This window comes from Limanda limanda, chromosome 9 (assembly GCF_963576545.1).
Source record: "Limanda limanda chromosome 9, fLimLim1.1, whole genome shotgun sequence".
NCBI lineage: Eukaryota > Metazoa > Chordata > Actinopteri > Pleuronectiformes > Pleuronectidae > Limanda > Limanda limanda.
Window position 1 is genome coordinate 2,357,917 of NC_083644.1, and position 16,174 is coordinate 2,374,090.

A 16,174-nucleotide genomic window follows, 5' to 3' on the forward strand; every position below is an offset into this window, starting at 1 on the left:
TTTACATACACACACACTGACAACAACTTCCTGTCCATTTACTCTGCAGGGGTTTACATGATTGGATGCAGCAGTTGACATGTGGGGAGGGTGGGGGTCAGTTCACTGGCTCCTCCCTCCAAGTCCCACCAATCAGCACAGGGAGCATCAACACACCTTTACACACCTGTTAGCTTTGTGGCTAAGAGCTGTTAGCTTTGTGCTGTGGTTATTGATGTGGTTGTGATTGTTGTTGTTGTTGTTGTTGTTGTTGTTGGTTCTAACATGGAGACACTCCTCAGCTCTCAGGTGCGGCCGTCTGCCGGAACATCAGCTTCTCTGGGAAAGTCAAAGACGATTAACCTCAGCAAGGTGCCAACACACACACACACACACACACACACACACACACACACACACACACACACACACACACACAGCTGCTGTCAGCCTTGTTTACTCCAGCTGTTTCCTGAGCAGAGACACAGTCAGGACCCAACATGATGGTTGTGTTTACAGTCATCAATATAGCGACCTCATTGTCAGATCCATTATGATTGTATCTGACTCGTCAGCTGAGTATTAACGAAGGTGAAGGACGTGTTGTTTCCAAAAGACACAGAAGAGAAGCTGCAAACCCACAAAGTGTTAAATCCGTCAGTTTGATTTAATAATTCAATTTTTTTCAGTGGAATCAAAGTTGTCAAAATGACCCAGAAAACAAATGTTTCTTTGTGATCCAGATGTTTTAGAAGTTTATTGTATTTATTCTCATTGTTTATCTCAACAGTCATGGAGAAAATGTTGTTTGTAGAAATTGAGCGTGAATGTTTATTGTGAGCTTTGAACCAGAAGCTTTCTCTGGTAGAAAATACTTTCTGTTTTAAAATGTGGGAGAACACAGGTGTTAATGAATGTGGGATAAATGGTCGTCTGTCCCAAATGTCCCGTCCTTGTGAACACGATATCTGAAGGACGCCTTGAGGGAAGTTCTTCAGACCTAGTCCCAACATTCAGTTGGACTTCTGGATGAAGGGATTAGATTTTGGTGGTCAAGGATCAAGGTGATGTCGTGGAAACCTTTAGAATGTCTCAAGAGAATCATTTCAAATTTTGGCACAAATTTTGGACTTGGACTCAGATTAAGGAACCAGGAGCTTTCAGGAACCAGGAGCTTTCAGGAACCAGGAGCTTTCAGGAACCAGGAGCTTTCAGGAACCAGGAGCTTTCAGGAACCAGGAGCTTTCAGGAACCAGGAGCTCTCAGGAACCAGGAGCCCTGAGGAACCAGGAGCTCTCAGGAACCAGGAGCCCTCAGGAACCAGGAGCTGTCAGGAACCAGGAGCTTTCAGGAACCAGGAGCTTTCCGGAACCAGGAGCTTTCAGGAACCAGGAGCTTTCAGGAACCAGGAGCTTTCAGGAACCAGGAGCTTTCAGGAACCAGGAGCTTTCAGGAACCAGGAGCTCTCAGGAACCAGGAGCTCAGGAACCAGGAGCTTTCAGGAACCAGGAGCTCTCAGGAACCAGGAGCTTTCAGCCACATCTCATATGGAGATGATCTGGATTCCTGTTGATAACCTGCAGGTTGATGTATTAACTGTTTGTCTCAGGACTCTCTGGGACACGGAACCTCCTGTGAGACACTTTGATGAGTTTGGACTAGGTCTGTGTGTCTCTGCAGTGTGAGGGCGTGTCCTTCTCTTCAGGGGGAGGAGCCCTCACCTTGTGTGGCGCCGTGGAGTCGATGCTCCTCGCGCGTAATGCGCTCGGTCTCCTGCCCGGCGGCGGAGAGACTCCTCGGCACAGTGGTCCAGCGGGCGGCTCGCTCCAGGGGACAGTCTCCAGCTGTGGACCTAGAAGAAGGACATGAGTGGTTTGATATAAATCACTGATTGAATCCTCGAGGACACCCAGACTTCTCCGTGCGCTCTTCTCCAAGTGGACGTGTCCGTGAGGGGTCGGAGGACATCATGAGGACCAGAGGTTCTGTCCCTGAGGGGTCGGAGGACATCATGAGGACCAGAGGTTCTGTCTCTGTCCTTCACCTGAGTCTGAGTCTGATGCTGCTGCTCTACTGGGAACCGGTGAGTCTGAAACCAGCGCTCCCAGTGAACCACTGGATCCTTCATAATGGTTATTTCTACCAGTCTGAATTATTAATTTCAAAGGACTGATGGGAATCGAGTGTTATACGATGTTGAGATTAACAGATGAATGAGAGAATACTGTGAATATTTAAACAGGATTCATTAAAACTATACTCAATAATATAGAGATTCTAAAATTTGTTAAAGATGAATCACCTCCTTTAAAACACAATATTTAAAATCCATGTGTGTGTGTGATTTATCTGCTTGTGTTCGTGGCTCACTGTGTACAGATACTCGTTATACATGTGTACTGGGATAATAATACTCGTGAATATGTCAAGCCCCAGTAGAGGCTGATGTTCAGGCTTAATTTGTACTTGTATATTTATACTTTAATATTTTATACTGTGAGATCCTGTGATATTAAAATTGATCAAGTGGGAGGAGAATACAATCATATTCCCAGTGAACCCATAAAGCAGTTAATAATAGAGAGTTTTATGTATTTATGGTTTGATTTGATGAGGACAGATACAAAATGGGAACAGCTGTCTGATGAAAGTATCACAGTGTTTGCATCAGATGATAAACTGTAGAATCAATACAGAGGGTTTTTATTAAACTATTACATCAAGTGTCGAGTTCCATCAGCTCTAATAAAGGATTATCTTATATTATCTTATCTTATCTGTAGTGTCTGGATGTGTTTACAGAGGCTGAGGACTTCAGTCATTAATATTAGAAAAACTTAAAATGCTGCAGTGATTCACACTTTGTGGTTTTCGATCCCGTATGATCACGGCCTGATTGTAGAGACGATTTATGGATCTGATCCCAGATGAGTGGTTTCACTGAGACCAGGTACCCGTCAGTCCTGAGTTCACCTGGTCTCGACTCTTATTTTCAGATTAAAGACTCATGAGCAATTTGGTGAATAAATAAATTGATGTGAAGTAAAACCCGGGGGACGTGTTTGTGCAGCTGCTTCCTGTCGTCACCGACCCGCTGCCCTGATGTTTGTCTGAAGAGAGTGGAATTCATTTTCATAATCTCCTCTCTGACGGATAATTTGTCTTGAGTGTTGTCAAATCCCTGCAGATCAATGCTTCATTATTTATTTTAAATCTAATTGTCTGTGAGGTTGATGGACGTGGCTTCGATGCTCCGGCTTCCAGACTTTTGTTCTGAGGGGTTTTAGTGTCGTGATGAGAGAAATCAACTGATTAATGAAACATTTGTTAAATATAAGAGAACATTTCAACAGCAAACAGGAAAAAAGACAGAAATTCCTCCAGTAAATATTGATTCTTACATTTTGGACACTGGCTTGTCTCTGCAGCCTTTGGACCAAACAGCAGCAAGAAGAACATTAATTCATTTATTGGCACGTTTGTCATTTTAATCAATGCAGAGGATAATGATTCCTCCTTTATTCCAGTGAATCGTTATTGGAATGCGTTTCCTTTATTAGCTGCTTCCATCAGAGACTCACTCATTGACTTGCGGGGTCACGATAATTACACTTAAGTGATGCAGGAGTTGTGTGTGTGTGTTGGTGTGTGTGTGTTGGTGTGTGTGTGTGTGTGTGTGTGTGTGTGTGTGTCTGCAGAGTTGTGAGGCTGGGTGTTGTTCAACGATTGACACGTTACTACACATCGTCTTTAAACGTTCCCCGGTGACCTGTAGTCGTGATGTGGTGTTCGATCCCTGTAGTGGTGGTGGTGCATGGTACTGCATCAACAAACACAGGAACCGCAAGTGTCTCCACATGAATGTTAACATCGCAGGTTTCAAGCTACTTGTTCAAAATCTGTTTATTGGCGTTTCTTAAATGTGATCCCATAGGATTGTGTATAAATATCATCAGAGGAATCTTTAAATGTCATTACAGTCATTTAACATCTCTTTCATATTGTGTTAGATTAAAACATTCTTTGGAATCGTTTGAATGGAGCTTGATCAACAAGTTCCCGTTAAATAATTAATTTACCGGTGACATTTAGAAGCCATTTGAAAAACCCAGGATCCATTATGAACTAATCACGTGAACGCTTGTGTGAATAAATTAATTGAAAATAATACTTTTCCCTTTTATCAGTTTCCCTTTTCATCTCTATCACAACTGAAATCACATGTTTACAAAACCTCCATTAAATTCAGATTCAGCTCAGACAGGTGAACTTTGAGGATTTGACATTTACGTCCGAGCAGTTTGTGCAAAGAGTTGATGAACTGTTATTCAATTAGTCTCAAAGCTCTCCGTCTTTGTGTCCTGGTTATAATAATTTAGAAGGTTTAAAAACGTTTTGTGAAAAATCTGTTCAGCAAATGTCAAGCGTTGCATCTGTTGTGATAGAAATCCACAGGGCAGATTTTTACAGAAGCTCCGAGGGTCGAAACATTTCACAAAACAACATTCAAATTGAAATGTTGTGTTTTACCACCGAGGCCAATGTAGATTAAAGTAAAACATTTTATTTGTATTAATATTTAACAGTGTGTGAGCAGCGTCTCACTGTTCACTGGGAACAAGCAGCTGCTTGAACTCATTTATACACAGCTGTGTAATATCATCATGTAGCACCATGTCAAATATTAATCTTCTAAGTAACTTGTAGCTATAATATTTATATAATAATACATGTATTGTATATGTGTAGAAAAATGAATAAATAAATACACACAGTGGAAATATTGACCTACTTTACAATAAATACGCATATCAGGTAGTTTAGGTCATGATTCAAAGAAGATGATTTTGTAGAAAAATGAGAAATGTTAACATAAATAAAATACGTAATTGTATTTTCAGGAAAGTTGATTAAAGATTAAACAGTTTCATAAAACCGGACTCAGACACGTTTCACAACAGCACCTGTGATGTGTCGCTGACCTGCAGGTCCAGCCCGAGGCGACTCGCCCCCCCCCCCCCCCCCCCCCCACACACCCCCGCCTCCTCAACAAGACGTTAAACCTTCAAATCAATTGTCAGAGCGAGCAGAGAGGAAATGAGGAAACGTCGTTTTCTTCAAAACGCAGGTGGTGAATTGATCGTTTATCAAATAACGAGCGACAGAAGTAAAACAGGATTTCTGTTTGTTTCCGGAAATGAAAGAAATGAAAGAAATGAAAGAAATGAGAGAAATTAAAGAAATTAAAGAAATGAAAGATGGTTTTTTGGCCTCAGGTCTTGAGAGATTTTCTTCAAACTTTGTTGTCCAGTTGTCTGTTCCATCATGACTGTGAATGTAACACGTCTGATAAGGACGGAAACTGCTCTGAGATCAGAAATGTCAAACTATCAAACCTCCTGTTTGTGACCCACTCCGCTCTCGTTTCCATGGTTACAGCCTCCTTCTGTCCTCCTCCTCTTTCACCAGCGACGGTTCTGCTCACGTGTTGTTGTTTTTGCTGCATTTTATTTATTTCTTTGCTCCACATGGTCTCATACAGTGTTGACCCTGCATTTCAGGACACACACACACACACACACAAACACACACACACACACACACACACACACAGCAGTGACCTGGTGGCTCGAGCTGACTGGCGCCCAGAATTAATTAATGATAAATAAATAAAATTGTGTTTCACCTCCGTCCCCTCCTGTCTCCTCGGCTGAATAAACATTCATCTAAATAAACCACCTGACTATAATGCAGCTGGTGATTATGATCCTCACATATTCGTTGTAGGAGTTGTTGAGAAAAGTTGGAAGAGTCTTCACATCTCTAAAACTCCATCGGGTTGTGTGGCCTCTAATCGTCCTGCTTCCATCTTGCTTGTATAAAAGGAGATTTGTTCCATAAACCAGCAGATCAGATCTGTCTCTACTGGTTTCTGTCTCTGTTGACGCTGCGTCTCCAGTTTGACGTTTTCATCCACACAGACTCGGGTGTTTAAATACACACAGTGGAAACATTGAGTCTCTTTACAGTAAATACTCATATCAGGTGGTTTATGTTGCGACCGTCCATTCAAAGAAGAGGATTGTGTTTAATTCAGAGTCATAATTCTCTTACTCTGTGATGTGGGAACTTATCAGGAAAACTTGAGCTTCTGTATAAAGTAGCAGATCCCGACCTGAGAGTCGTTATCGCCACAAGAATAAACACAACATGCTCAACAAATTCATTTACATACCTTTCTTCTTCGATTTTCTTTTAGTTTCTACTGTTTTCAGTCACGCTGCCTCTCCAGGTCTAAACACTAATAAGGAGATTAACATCTGTGAATAACCTGCTTCAAGGCGCAGCTTCACAAAAACAGTGTGAGAGCAAAGCTTGAGTGCACATTACAGATTGTGGATCCGGCACCTTTCACAAATACGTGTTTGCAAAGTGCACGATCCTATATGTTTGTATTAGTGCTTAAGATGGAAGAGCAGGCCACAGTTTGAATATATGCAACCGATACATCCTGCTTGCTCTCAACACGTGCACATGCAAACACCGCCTGTAGAGGAACTGGAGATTTTGTCATTTCTTTCATGAGCCACCATCGTCTCAGCTGTGTGTGATGGTGTGTTCCTCTCCGGCTGAAGTCTCCTCTCGTACCTGTGCACTCGATTGGAGCCAATTACTTCATTCAGTCCTGCGAGACGAAGGCAGTTTCTCTTTTGATTTGTTCACATGAATTTATTTATTGAAGAGGATTTCAGCAACCTAATCTTAACTCAAGTGTTTTAGGAAATACATTCAGGAGGAAGCAGATGAACGGCTCCTTTTGTTTAAATGGTGTTTGACACACATGACTCTGGAACACCTTCAGGCTGTTCACCTTCTCTCAGAGTTAATTCAGAAACACCAGGCACAAGGTCGAAGTGATTTTCCATTCTTTGTCTTTATCCCTCTGCCCCCTGCATTTAGAGTATTTCTCACAGAAACGTCAGGTAAACACTGATATAGACCCAGACACGTGGACATATGGACGGCAGCAGCTGCAGAGTAAAGCGTCCTCCATCGGGCCGGGAGGAGTTTGTGTCCAGCAGCAGCGAGCGTCTCCTCCCGTGTTGATCCTGGACGCTGCAGAGCCGGAGGTCACATGTCACGCTGTCCTGCAGGTGGAGGACCACGGCTCACACATTTCAAACCAAAGATGGCGGATAAAGAAGCGGGGGAGTGTTTTCTTTATGTAATCGATTGTGCACAGATGTAGTTTGGCACCAGGGTTCAGATGTTATATGTTCTGAGTGTTTTCATCCTCTGAGATGGTTTCAGGCCTCCTGCTCTGATCAGATGATGGTGATTGGTTCATCACTGGAGGGGGGGGGGGTTTCATGTGCAGCTGAGTGATGTTGACATTCTGTCTCTGTCTCTGTTCCTCAGACGGACGCCATTCACCCGGACTGCGCCCTGGTGGCTCAGCACATGAGAGCTGAGGAGCAATGCAACCAGATCCTCAAACAGGAGGAGACCAACCGCTCCTCCAGCACAGGTCAGCCCTCGTCTACACTGTGTAGTGGCAACAGAGACCTGTGACCTCTGACCTCTGACCTCTGACCTGTGCACACACCCTGGTGGGACAAATGTCAGGTCCCCTCAAGGTCGACCTTCAGTGTCACAGTACAATTTGGTTTTAGAGTTAATGTAAAATTAAGGTTTGGCCAAAGGATTTTACATGAAAACATTTATTTCATCCTAACTTTTGATTTAAAATCACTTTCATCATTAAAGCTCCATGATGGGTTCCGGACCCCTTGGGAGGTTGTTAAATTACAAATGTTCATAAATGAGTTCTTCAGGTTAGAAACGGAGATTGAGGCCTTTTATGGATTTTTCATGACCTGACTCATTTAAATGTAACACATCTAACATGTCCCTGTTGACTTTGCACAGTAGATTCATACATTTGAGTTCATTCACCACCGGCTAGAAGGATCTTTGTCCTTCCTCCTCTTCCTCCTCTTCCTCACCTGCTTCACAAGGTGTTAATACGAGTGAAAGGAAACTCGGTGAGCTCCCGCGTGCAGGAAATGGATTTCTGTTGAAGGTTCCTCATTAAAGGAGAATCATGAACAAGCTCTGGTTCAGGCCTCAGGGAATATTCCACTTATCTCAGCCTGCAAGAAAACTCTCAAAAGCACGTTTATTGATTAAGATTAAATCCATCAACATCCATTAGAACGAGTTTTCTGATCGTTTATTCTATTTTAGAACATTTCTTAAAGATCACATCTCTGTCTGACAGAAGTCATGTGTGAGCAAAAGATTAAAAACCATAGAAGGATGAAGGCAGGCGCTGATTAACCAGGATCTGTGGTGCTAGAGGCACCAGGCTCTGTGTGATAAGCTGAGAAACAAACTTTGGTCACAGTGACTCTGATGGAGGTGAGATGTGTTTCCACGTGTTCCATCCATGTTCCATCCATGTTCTATCCATGCTTCATTATTGAAACTCCAGCTCACACCTGAGCAGCTGCTTCCTGCAGCCGAGCGTCACTGCTCTTTAATCAACAGAGTAACGAGCCCATTCGCTTCCTGTTATCAAATTACCGGCCTTCGCTCGGCACAACGGAGAAAACAATCAGGGGAACTAATCAGGTGAGGAGCCGTCTGGTGTGAAGCTTCTGATTGGTCAGCCTGGTCTCGTCCTTCAGGTCTCGTCCCTCAGGTTTCGTCCCTCAGGTCTCGTCCCTCAGGTCTCGTCCTTCAGGTCTCGTACTTCAGGTCTCGTCCCTCAGGTTTCGTCCCTCAGGTCTCGTCCCTCAGGTCTCGTACTTCAGGTCTCGTCCCTCAGGTTTCGTCCCTCAGGTCTGGTCCCTCAGGTCTCGTCCTTCAGGTCTCGTCCTTCAGGTCTCGTCCTTCAGGTCTCGTCCCTCAGGTCTCGTACTTCATGTCTCGTCCCTCAGGTTTCTTCCCTCAGGTCTCGTCCCTCAGGTCTCGTCCCTCAGGTCTCGTCCTTCAGGTCTCGTCCCTCAGGTTTCGTCCCTCAGGTCTCGTCCCTCAGGTCTCGTCCTTCAGGTCTTGTCCCTCAGGTCTCGTCCCTCAGGTCTCGTCCCTCAGGTTTCGTCCCTCAGGTCTCGTCCCTCAGGTCTCGTCCTTCAGGTCTCGTCCTTCAGGTCTCGTCCTTCAGGTCTCGTCCTTCAGGTCTCGTCCCTCAGGTCTCGTACTTCAGGTCTCGTCCCTCAGGTCTCGTCCCTCAGGTTTCGTCCCTCAGGTCTCGTCCCTCAGGTCTCGTCCTTCAGGTCTCGTCCCTCAGGTCTCGTCCCTCAGGTTTCTTCCCTCAGGTCTCGTCCCTCAGGTCTCGTCCCTCAGGTCTCGTCCTTCAGGTCTCGTCCCTCAGGTCTCGTCCTTCAGGTCTCGTCCCTCAGGTCTCGTCCCTCAGGTCTCGTCCCTCAGGTCTCGTCCCTCAGGTCTCGTCCCTCAGGTCTCGTCCTTCAGGTCTCGTCCCTCAGGTCTCGTCCTTCAGGTCTCGTCCTTCAGGTCTCGTCCCTCAGGTCTCGTCCCTCAGGTCTCGTCCCTCAGGTCTCGTCCCTCAGGTCTCGTCCCTCAGGTCTCGTCCCTCAGGTCTCGTCCCTCAGGTCTCGTCCTTCAGGTCTCGTCCTTCAGGTCTCGTCCCTCAGGTCTCGTCCCTCAGGTCTCGTCCTTCAGGTCTCGTCCTTCAGGTCTCGTCCTTCAGGTCTCGTCCCTCAGGTCTCGTCCTTCGGGTCTCGACCCTCAGGTCTCGTCCCTCAGGTCTCGTCCTTCAGGTCTCGTCCCTCAGGTCTCGTCCTTCAGGTCTCGTCCCTCAGGTCTCGTCCCTCAGGTCTCGTACTTCAGGTCTCGTCCCTCAGGTCTCGTCCCTCAGGTCTCGTCCTTCAGGTCTCGTCCCTCAGGTCTCGTACTTCAGGTCTCGTCCCTCAGGTCTCGTCCCTCAGGTCTCGTCCCTCAGGTCTCGTCCTTCAGGTCTCGTCCCTCAGGTCTCGTCCTTCAGGTCTCGTCCCTCAGGTCTCGTCCTTCAGGTCTCGTCCCTCAGGTCTCGTCCTTCAGGTCTCGTTCTTCAGGTCTCGTCCTTCAGGTCCTTCATTAGCTTCGAGTGAAACACCTGGTTTTGAAGCGTTATTTGACAGGTCTCTTCCCACCACTGCTGTTTCTACTGGTCCAGTGACAGGAAACATCTGAAGCTGCAGGTACGAGTCACTTCAAACCCAAACTGACCAAAGTGACTTTCAATGAATCTGAGCAGAAAACAGGATTCAACCCATGTGACTTTATGTCTTTAAGGATATTTGAAAAACCCTCTAATATTCGTTTTTTTAGCTGCCGTTAATGAATTCCATTTTCCAGGAGCTCCAGATGTTTGCAGAGTCCAGTTCTGTCACTTCACATCTGGAGAGCTTTGATTTTTACTGGTCTGCTCATTTAACATCACAGCTGTGGGACCAGAACAATCTCAGTTTACACCAGTTTCCTTGTAGAAGAAGCCGGAGCAGATAAGTGTTATCGCTCCGTGTTCCTTTATTTATTCTGTCAGTAAACCAGCGTCTGTAACAAACTGTCTCTGCAGAACCAGACACAGGTTTGTGTCCACGAGGAACTGTTTTACATTTCATTTGATTGGTCTCCAGAGAATTTACTCAACTTCTAAATCGTCTAATCCTTCCTCTAATTCCACATTTCCTCATCCTGCCTCTGCCATGTTTTTTGAAGGTGACTTTAGCCGAACAGTCAACACAAGATTTCCCAGTTTGAACAGTTGGCCAGTCTTATCAAATTCACAGAACAGCTGACATTGTTCCTACGAGAACAATTTGGTGTTTAAATAAGGAAAAGCACTTAAATGATAGCAGAGGGCTCGGGACATAGAGGAAATAGCATTGGATATCTGGGAAATTGAGCAGTTTCCTTATTACTATGAAGCATATAGGGGGAAATAAACAGAAGCATTAAAGATAAAACCTTCAATAACACAGTCAGTCAATACAACCTGTATGTGTTGGCTTAGTGTTGACAAAGGGTAAAACACTGTTTCTATGGATCTAAACTCATGCTTGTTTATGCTTGATTCTGTTGTTTTATTGTTTTTATTTTATTATATTTATTTGCTTTTAGATTCTAGTGTTTCTCTTTCATCACTACTCTCCTCACTTCTCAGTTTGATTCCTTCTCATGAACCTCGTGTGTGAAACGACCATAAACCTTCTTGAATCTTGGTGATGAAACATGTGATGTGATGTCAACGGCAGCGTTTGGTCATGTGACCGTAGCCGAGCTCATTTTGCTGCTTGAGTCTATTCAGAGTGTGAAAATATAACTTTTTGCAGACAGGTTGTTACAGGAGCATGATCATCGTGTTCAGATGATTCTAATGAGGATTCATCAGGAGTGGAGGAGCGACTCAGGAGGGAGGAGGAGGAGAGAAGCTGAAGGGCAGCGAAATGACCAGGCTTCACATGAGTAACGTTCAAAACTGAAAGTTAGAGAGATGAATATATGTAGAGCTATATATATATATATATATATATATATATATATATATATATATATATAAAGAGAGAGAGATAGAGTTTGTCAATGTGGTTATATTTGGCTGTTGAGAGTTTCGCAGCATGAACAGGTCAGTGAAGTGAGAGAGAGGAAATGAGGATGTAACACACGAGTGGATGAACAGTGTGTAACGCTCCTGTCCATTTTCAAAGGATCCTTGTAATTAGAGCCGTGTGTGTGTGTGTGTGTGTGTGTGTGTGTGTGTGTGTGTGTGTGTGTGTGTGTGTGTGTGTCATAGGTAATAACAGCGACTAAATACCAGAGGGGAAAAGTTACCGTTAATTGAATTTATGAAATGATTGGTCTCTAAATGTATTAACATTAAATTAATAAACCGTGTTAGTAATTGATTCAATATTAAGAAGTTCAAGTGTTTTAATCTTATATCAAATTCAGATCGTAACACAACTGCTTCATATATTTTTTAATTTTATCTCCTCTTCATAATCTCTTTAGTTTTTCTTTATATCCTCCCAAAACTAATATTTTAAGTGACAATTTACAGATGGTATGTATATATGTCTGTATGCTATACTATTTAAAGTACTTCCTCATTTCTGTCGTACCAATCTGAGCCAAACTAGCTATGGAAAATATGCCTTTAAAGTTTCTGGATCTTCATGATCAGTGATGTCTGTGAGAGAGAAAGATATTTACCATGTGACTTTAAATTGAATTAAAATACGCCATACTGATGCAAAGGGTTCAAACCTGAGAAGCAAAACATGGTGAGTTTAATCTGAATACACTTGTAGATGCTCTCTTCAGAATAAAGCAGGAAGGTGCGAAAGCTGAATAATAGTTTTGTACGATTTCCTGCAGCAAAGAATAAACACCTGCTGCTTCTCTGTTCGACAGGTTGACCCCAAGATATCAAAACATAGGTTGATATGGTGGAAAGACAGTTTAAAGACGAGTGTAAGACTGTAATCTAACTCTTAAACCACAGTTATACATGTTCTACTTGATATATCAAAGGAAAATATTATCATTTCTCCTCCACTTCTTGTCTCTTGTCTGTTTCTCTTGATTGGAAGACGATGTCCGAGTTCTGTTTGGATGAGCAGAGTCTTGGGAGCAGGAGGTGTTTGGATCAGCAGAGCAGGACGAAGATTAGATTCAAACGGAGTAGAGACGTCTCAGTCTAAACAGATCATAGAGCAAACTTCATGTTTCCTCCTAATCCCACAAGCAAACTACGCCCCCCCGTCCTGAATCACTGATGAAGCTCTTGGTCCGTTTGATCATCTTCCCTCCGGCTCCTCAGTTTCTTCTCCCTTATCACACAGCAGTGTTTATTAAGAGGGTCGACGTTGTGGCCCAGGTCCCAGTGGATCCTCCTCCTCCTCTAATACTCAGAAGTATATGACAGCGGCTGCAGTTTGCATGAGAAACGTGTTTATTGAAGAGAAGAGAAGCTGCAGCCGGAGGAGGAATGAAACACTGATGACGGCCGAGGAGGTGAAAGTAAAGGTCGAGTCAGTTTCACCACATTGAGTCTGAAGTGGAACCACAGGTGTGAAAGGTGCTGGAGGGCGTCGGGCGTTCACATCTCGTCAATTCAGCTTTTGTCTTTTGAATAAAGTGAATCAAGAAAATTAGTTATGTTAGTTAATTAGTATAAATTAGTTTATGTTGTTGCACCTGTTCTGTTACTGGCAGTAAGATGAACGTCCTCGTCGAGGTGAAGACTCTTCTCTTTCTTCTATTGTCTAATGCTAACTTAACTTTCTGTAATTGGTTCGAATGTCATAACTATCTAAAATTGGACCAATCACGGGAAGTAGAGACAGCGTTAAACAATATAAGAGGAAGAAGAAGAAGAAGAAGAGGAAGAGGAAGCAGCTGCAGCCTTTACAACAGAAAGACTAATACGACAACTGCTCATGTTGCTCTGTGAGCGTTTGTACGTCGTTTCACCTTCTATGTGAAACGATGAAACAATCACATGAAAACTCTCAGCTCAGAAAAGGACTTATAATGAAATCCACGAGAAAAGAAAATATGCAAACTGTGCGGAGGTCTGAATAATGTCTGAAGCCACTGGAAGTCCAGGCGAGCATTGTGGGTAATCTTCTCTGAACCGATGAAATGATCAGAACATGCGTCGCTCCCTCTCTCTGGGCTCGGCTGCTCTGTGGCCACTTGCCTCTGGATGTGTGTGTGTGTGTGTGTGTGTGGGGGGGGGGGGGTCGGTGCGTGTCTGAGCATAATGATGCTGTTTAAGAATCTTGCATAACGGGCTGTCACACACTCCACGGACCCTCACAGGACCACCGGGACCCGGGGGAGAATATGTATGAAGAGCTGGAGGAATATGAAACCAGGCTTTGTGGTCTGGTCATGTGATGAACTAATAATCCTTTCAGCCGCCGCTCGCCGCTCGCCACTCAGTGTCACCAGCTCGGCTTTAATTGGCTTCTAATGTGGAACTTACTGAAGCTTCCTGCCGAGCTGGGATTCAAACAGCGGCTCCGAGGCCTTTGACCCCATGACGCTGGCGTTTCTTTACCTGGATCCATTAGCCTGGTCCCAATAACATGAGATGTTATCTGAGCTCCAGTGAACAAACAGCAGCTCTGATAAAAGGCCTGAACACCAACACAAAGGCGGTTGAGCGTCTCGTCCTGGTCCCCGGCTCCGGCTCCGCCTCCGGCTCCGGCAGCAGAACCAGGACCTGCAGCCGAGCCCAGAGCTGCTTCATTATGAATGAGAGCTGCTGGGGTTTAATTGACGCAGGGCCGAGCAGCTGTGATGTGCGAGGCGTCGTGGCGGCAGCGAAGAGACGAGAGGCTCCTCATTACTGCTCTCACCCCCCCACCCCCCCCCCTGTCAGCCATGTGAGGGGAGCAGCAGAGACAAAGCGTGGGCAGTGAACACGTCAGCAGGAGTTTACATGTGTTCAAAGTCCCTGAGAGAGTTTGAGATGAAGATCAGTCAGAATTAAATCAGATTCTTCATCATCCAGTTCCTTGTTTGGTTTGTTCTTCAGCAGGTTGACATAGAACCTGCTGGGTTCTCATTACGTTTCTCTTGTTAACTTCTGATAAATGTTGTTGTCCTCTTCTCTCTCAGGTTGTCCCACGGTTTGGGACGACATCCGCTGCTGGTCCCGGGCGGCCGTGGGTCAGGTGGTGAGCGTCTCCTGTGCCAACGTGTCCCAGCTGTTCGCCAACAACCAAGGTGAATCACTGACAAGGAGCTATTTGAAATAAGATATTAGAACCCGAATGATGTCGATTTTTGAAACACAGATATTAGGGACACTGATGTTTTGCCATATTATTTGGACATGATTCCTAAGATGATGTTTTCAAACCCTTTTGACTGAGAAATGCAATCCAGGTTTGATTTTTTACAGTTTAACCATTAACTTAAAATAACTATGAATACAAAGAAAACACAAATACTTCCAAATAAATAGAACCTCAATCAATTTGTAAAATATATGTTTTCATATCTTCAAATACAAATGTTTCATCTTGCAACTGATAAATCTCTCTCTTTATTCACAAAACGCACAAATAACCCATATTCATTTCTGTACTGATACATTGAACTCCTCTGACAGTTGAGCTGTTCGTGCACATTAACTCATTCTCGTGATATCATATTTTTGAATTTCTTAAAATCTGCTCCAAACATTCATTTCAATTCACTGACAAACATTGAATCAAATGTCTTGGAGGATTAAATGATGACGTGAGGTCGACTCAGTGACTTTATGTTCTGTACAAACACTTTTCTGGTCATTATTCAACATAAGTGAGGAGCAGAACATGTTTCCTGCATCTCGGCCGGTTGATGGAGGCGTAGAACCACGAGGCACAGATCTGTTTTCTGTGTGTGGAAGAAGAAACACTCGTATCACAGCAGATATGATTAGTAATTCTGCCAACAGTCATGCTGCTCTCTCTCGTTTGATCCTCCGCTGAGGTTGTGGGTAAATACTGACTGAAGGCCACAAGTCCTGGAAATAGCAGCGTGCATTCAAATTTTATTTTAAAGACACACAAAAAAAAACAGGCAGGTTTGAGTTTTCCACAATAATCAAGTTATCTTTCAGTTTCACCAGGTTATGTTAAAACATCTCATTTACAAGACGCCCACCTGCTCCAGATCATCCTGGTACCCCTGAACAAAATACTCTGAACAAAATACTCATATAGCATCATTATTTACAGATGTTCATACAGATGATTCTGGGAGATGAACAGTGACAGAAAACATCTGGTTGACATGTTGTCAGAAACAGATGTTGAAAAGTGGAGGAGACGAGGAAGAGGCAATAAAGAACTTTGCTCACAAGCTTAAAACCATAATTAACTTGATCACCTGTAGAAAAACCTAATAGTAGATATTTATTAAAACACGTATAGAGAAAACTCTTCATTGATTTTTGATTGAATATTTATTTAAGCCTCGGAAGACACATTGAGGGATAAGACCCTCATTTACAATGGTGCCGAGGGTACAATAAAAAAGTTGATACATTAAAAGTGAATACATTGAATAAATAGTAATGAAATAAATATGCATATATATATACACACAGTAATACAAGGTATAAAACAATTCGTCAATAAAATACTATAGCCAAGTCAACTAGCAGTTACATTCATTACTTCATCACAAT

The 16,174-nt window shown here is 43.8% G+C and overlaps 1 protein-coding gene across 1 annotated transcript in view; it reads left to right on the top strand.

Annotated features, from left to right (window-relative positions):
• Window positions 1-1,046: 1,046 nt before the first annotated feature.
• Window positions 1,047-16,174, top strand: part of ghrhrb (growth hormone releasing hormone receptor b) — a 22,716-nt gene continuing 7,588 nt past the window's right edge. The window contains exons 1-5 of the mRNA XM_061078111.1: window positions 1,047-1,562; window positions 1,660-1,735; window positions 5,767-5,798; window positions 7,405-7,507; window positions 14,614-14,721. Coding sequence (XP_060934094.1) covers window positions 1,047-1,562; window positions 1,660-1,735; window positions 5,767-5,798; window positions 7,405-7,507; window positions 14,614-14,721 — 835 coding nt within the window. The remainder of the gene's footprint in view (window positions 1,563-1,659; window positions 1,736-5,766; window positions 5,799-7,404; window positions 7,508-14,613; window positions 14,722-16,174) is intronic.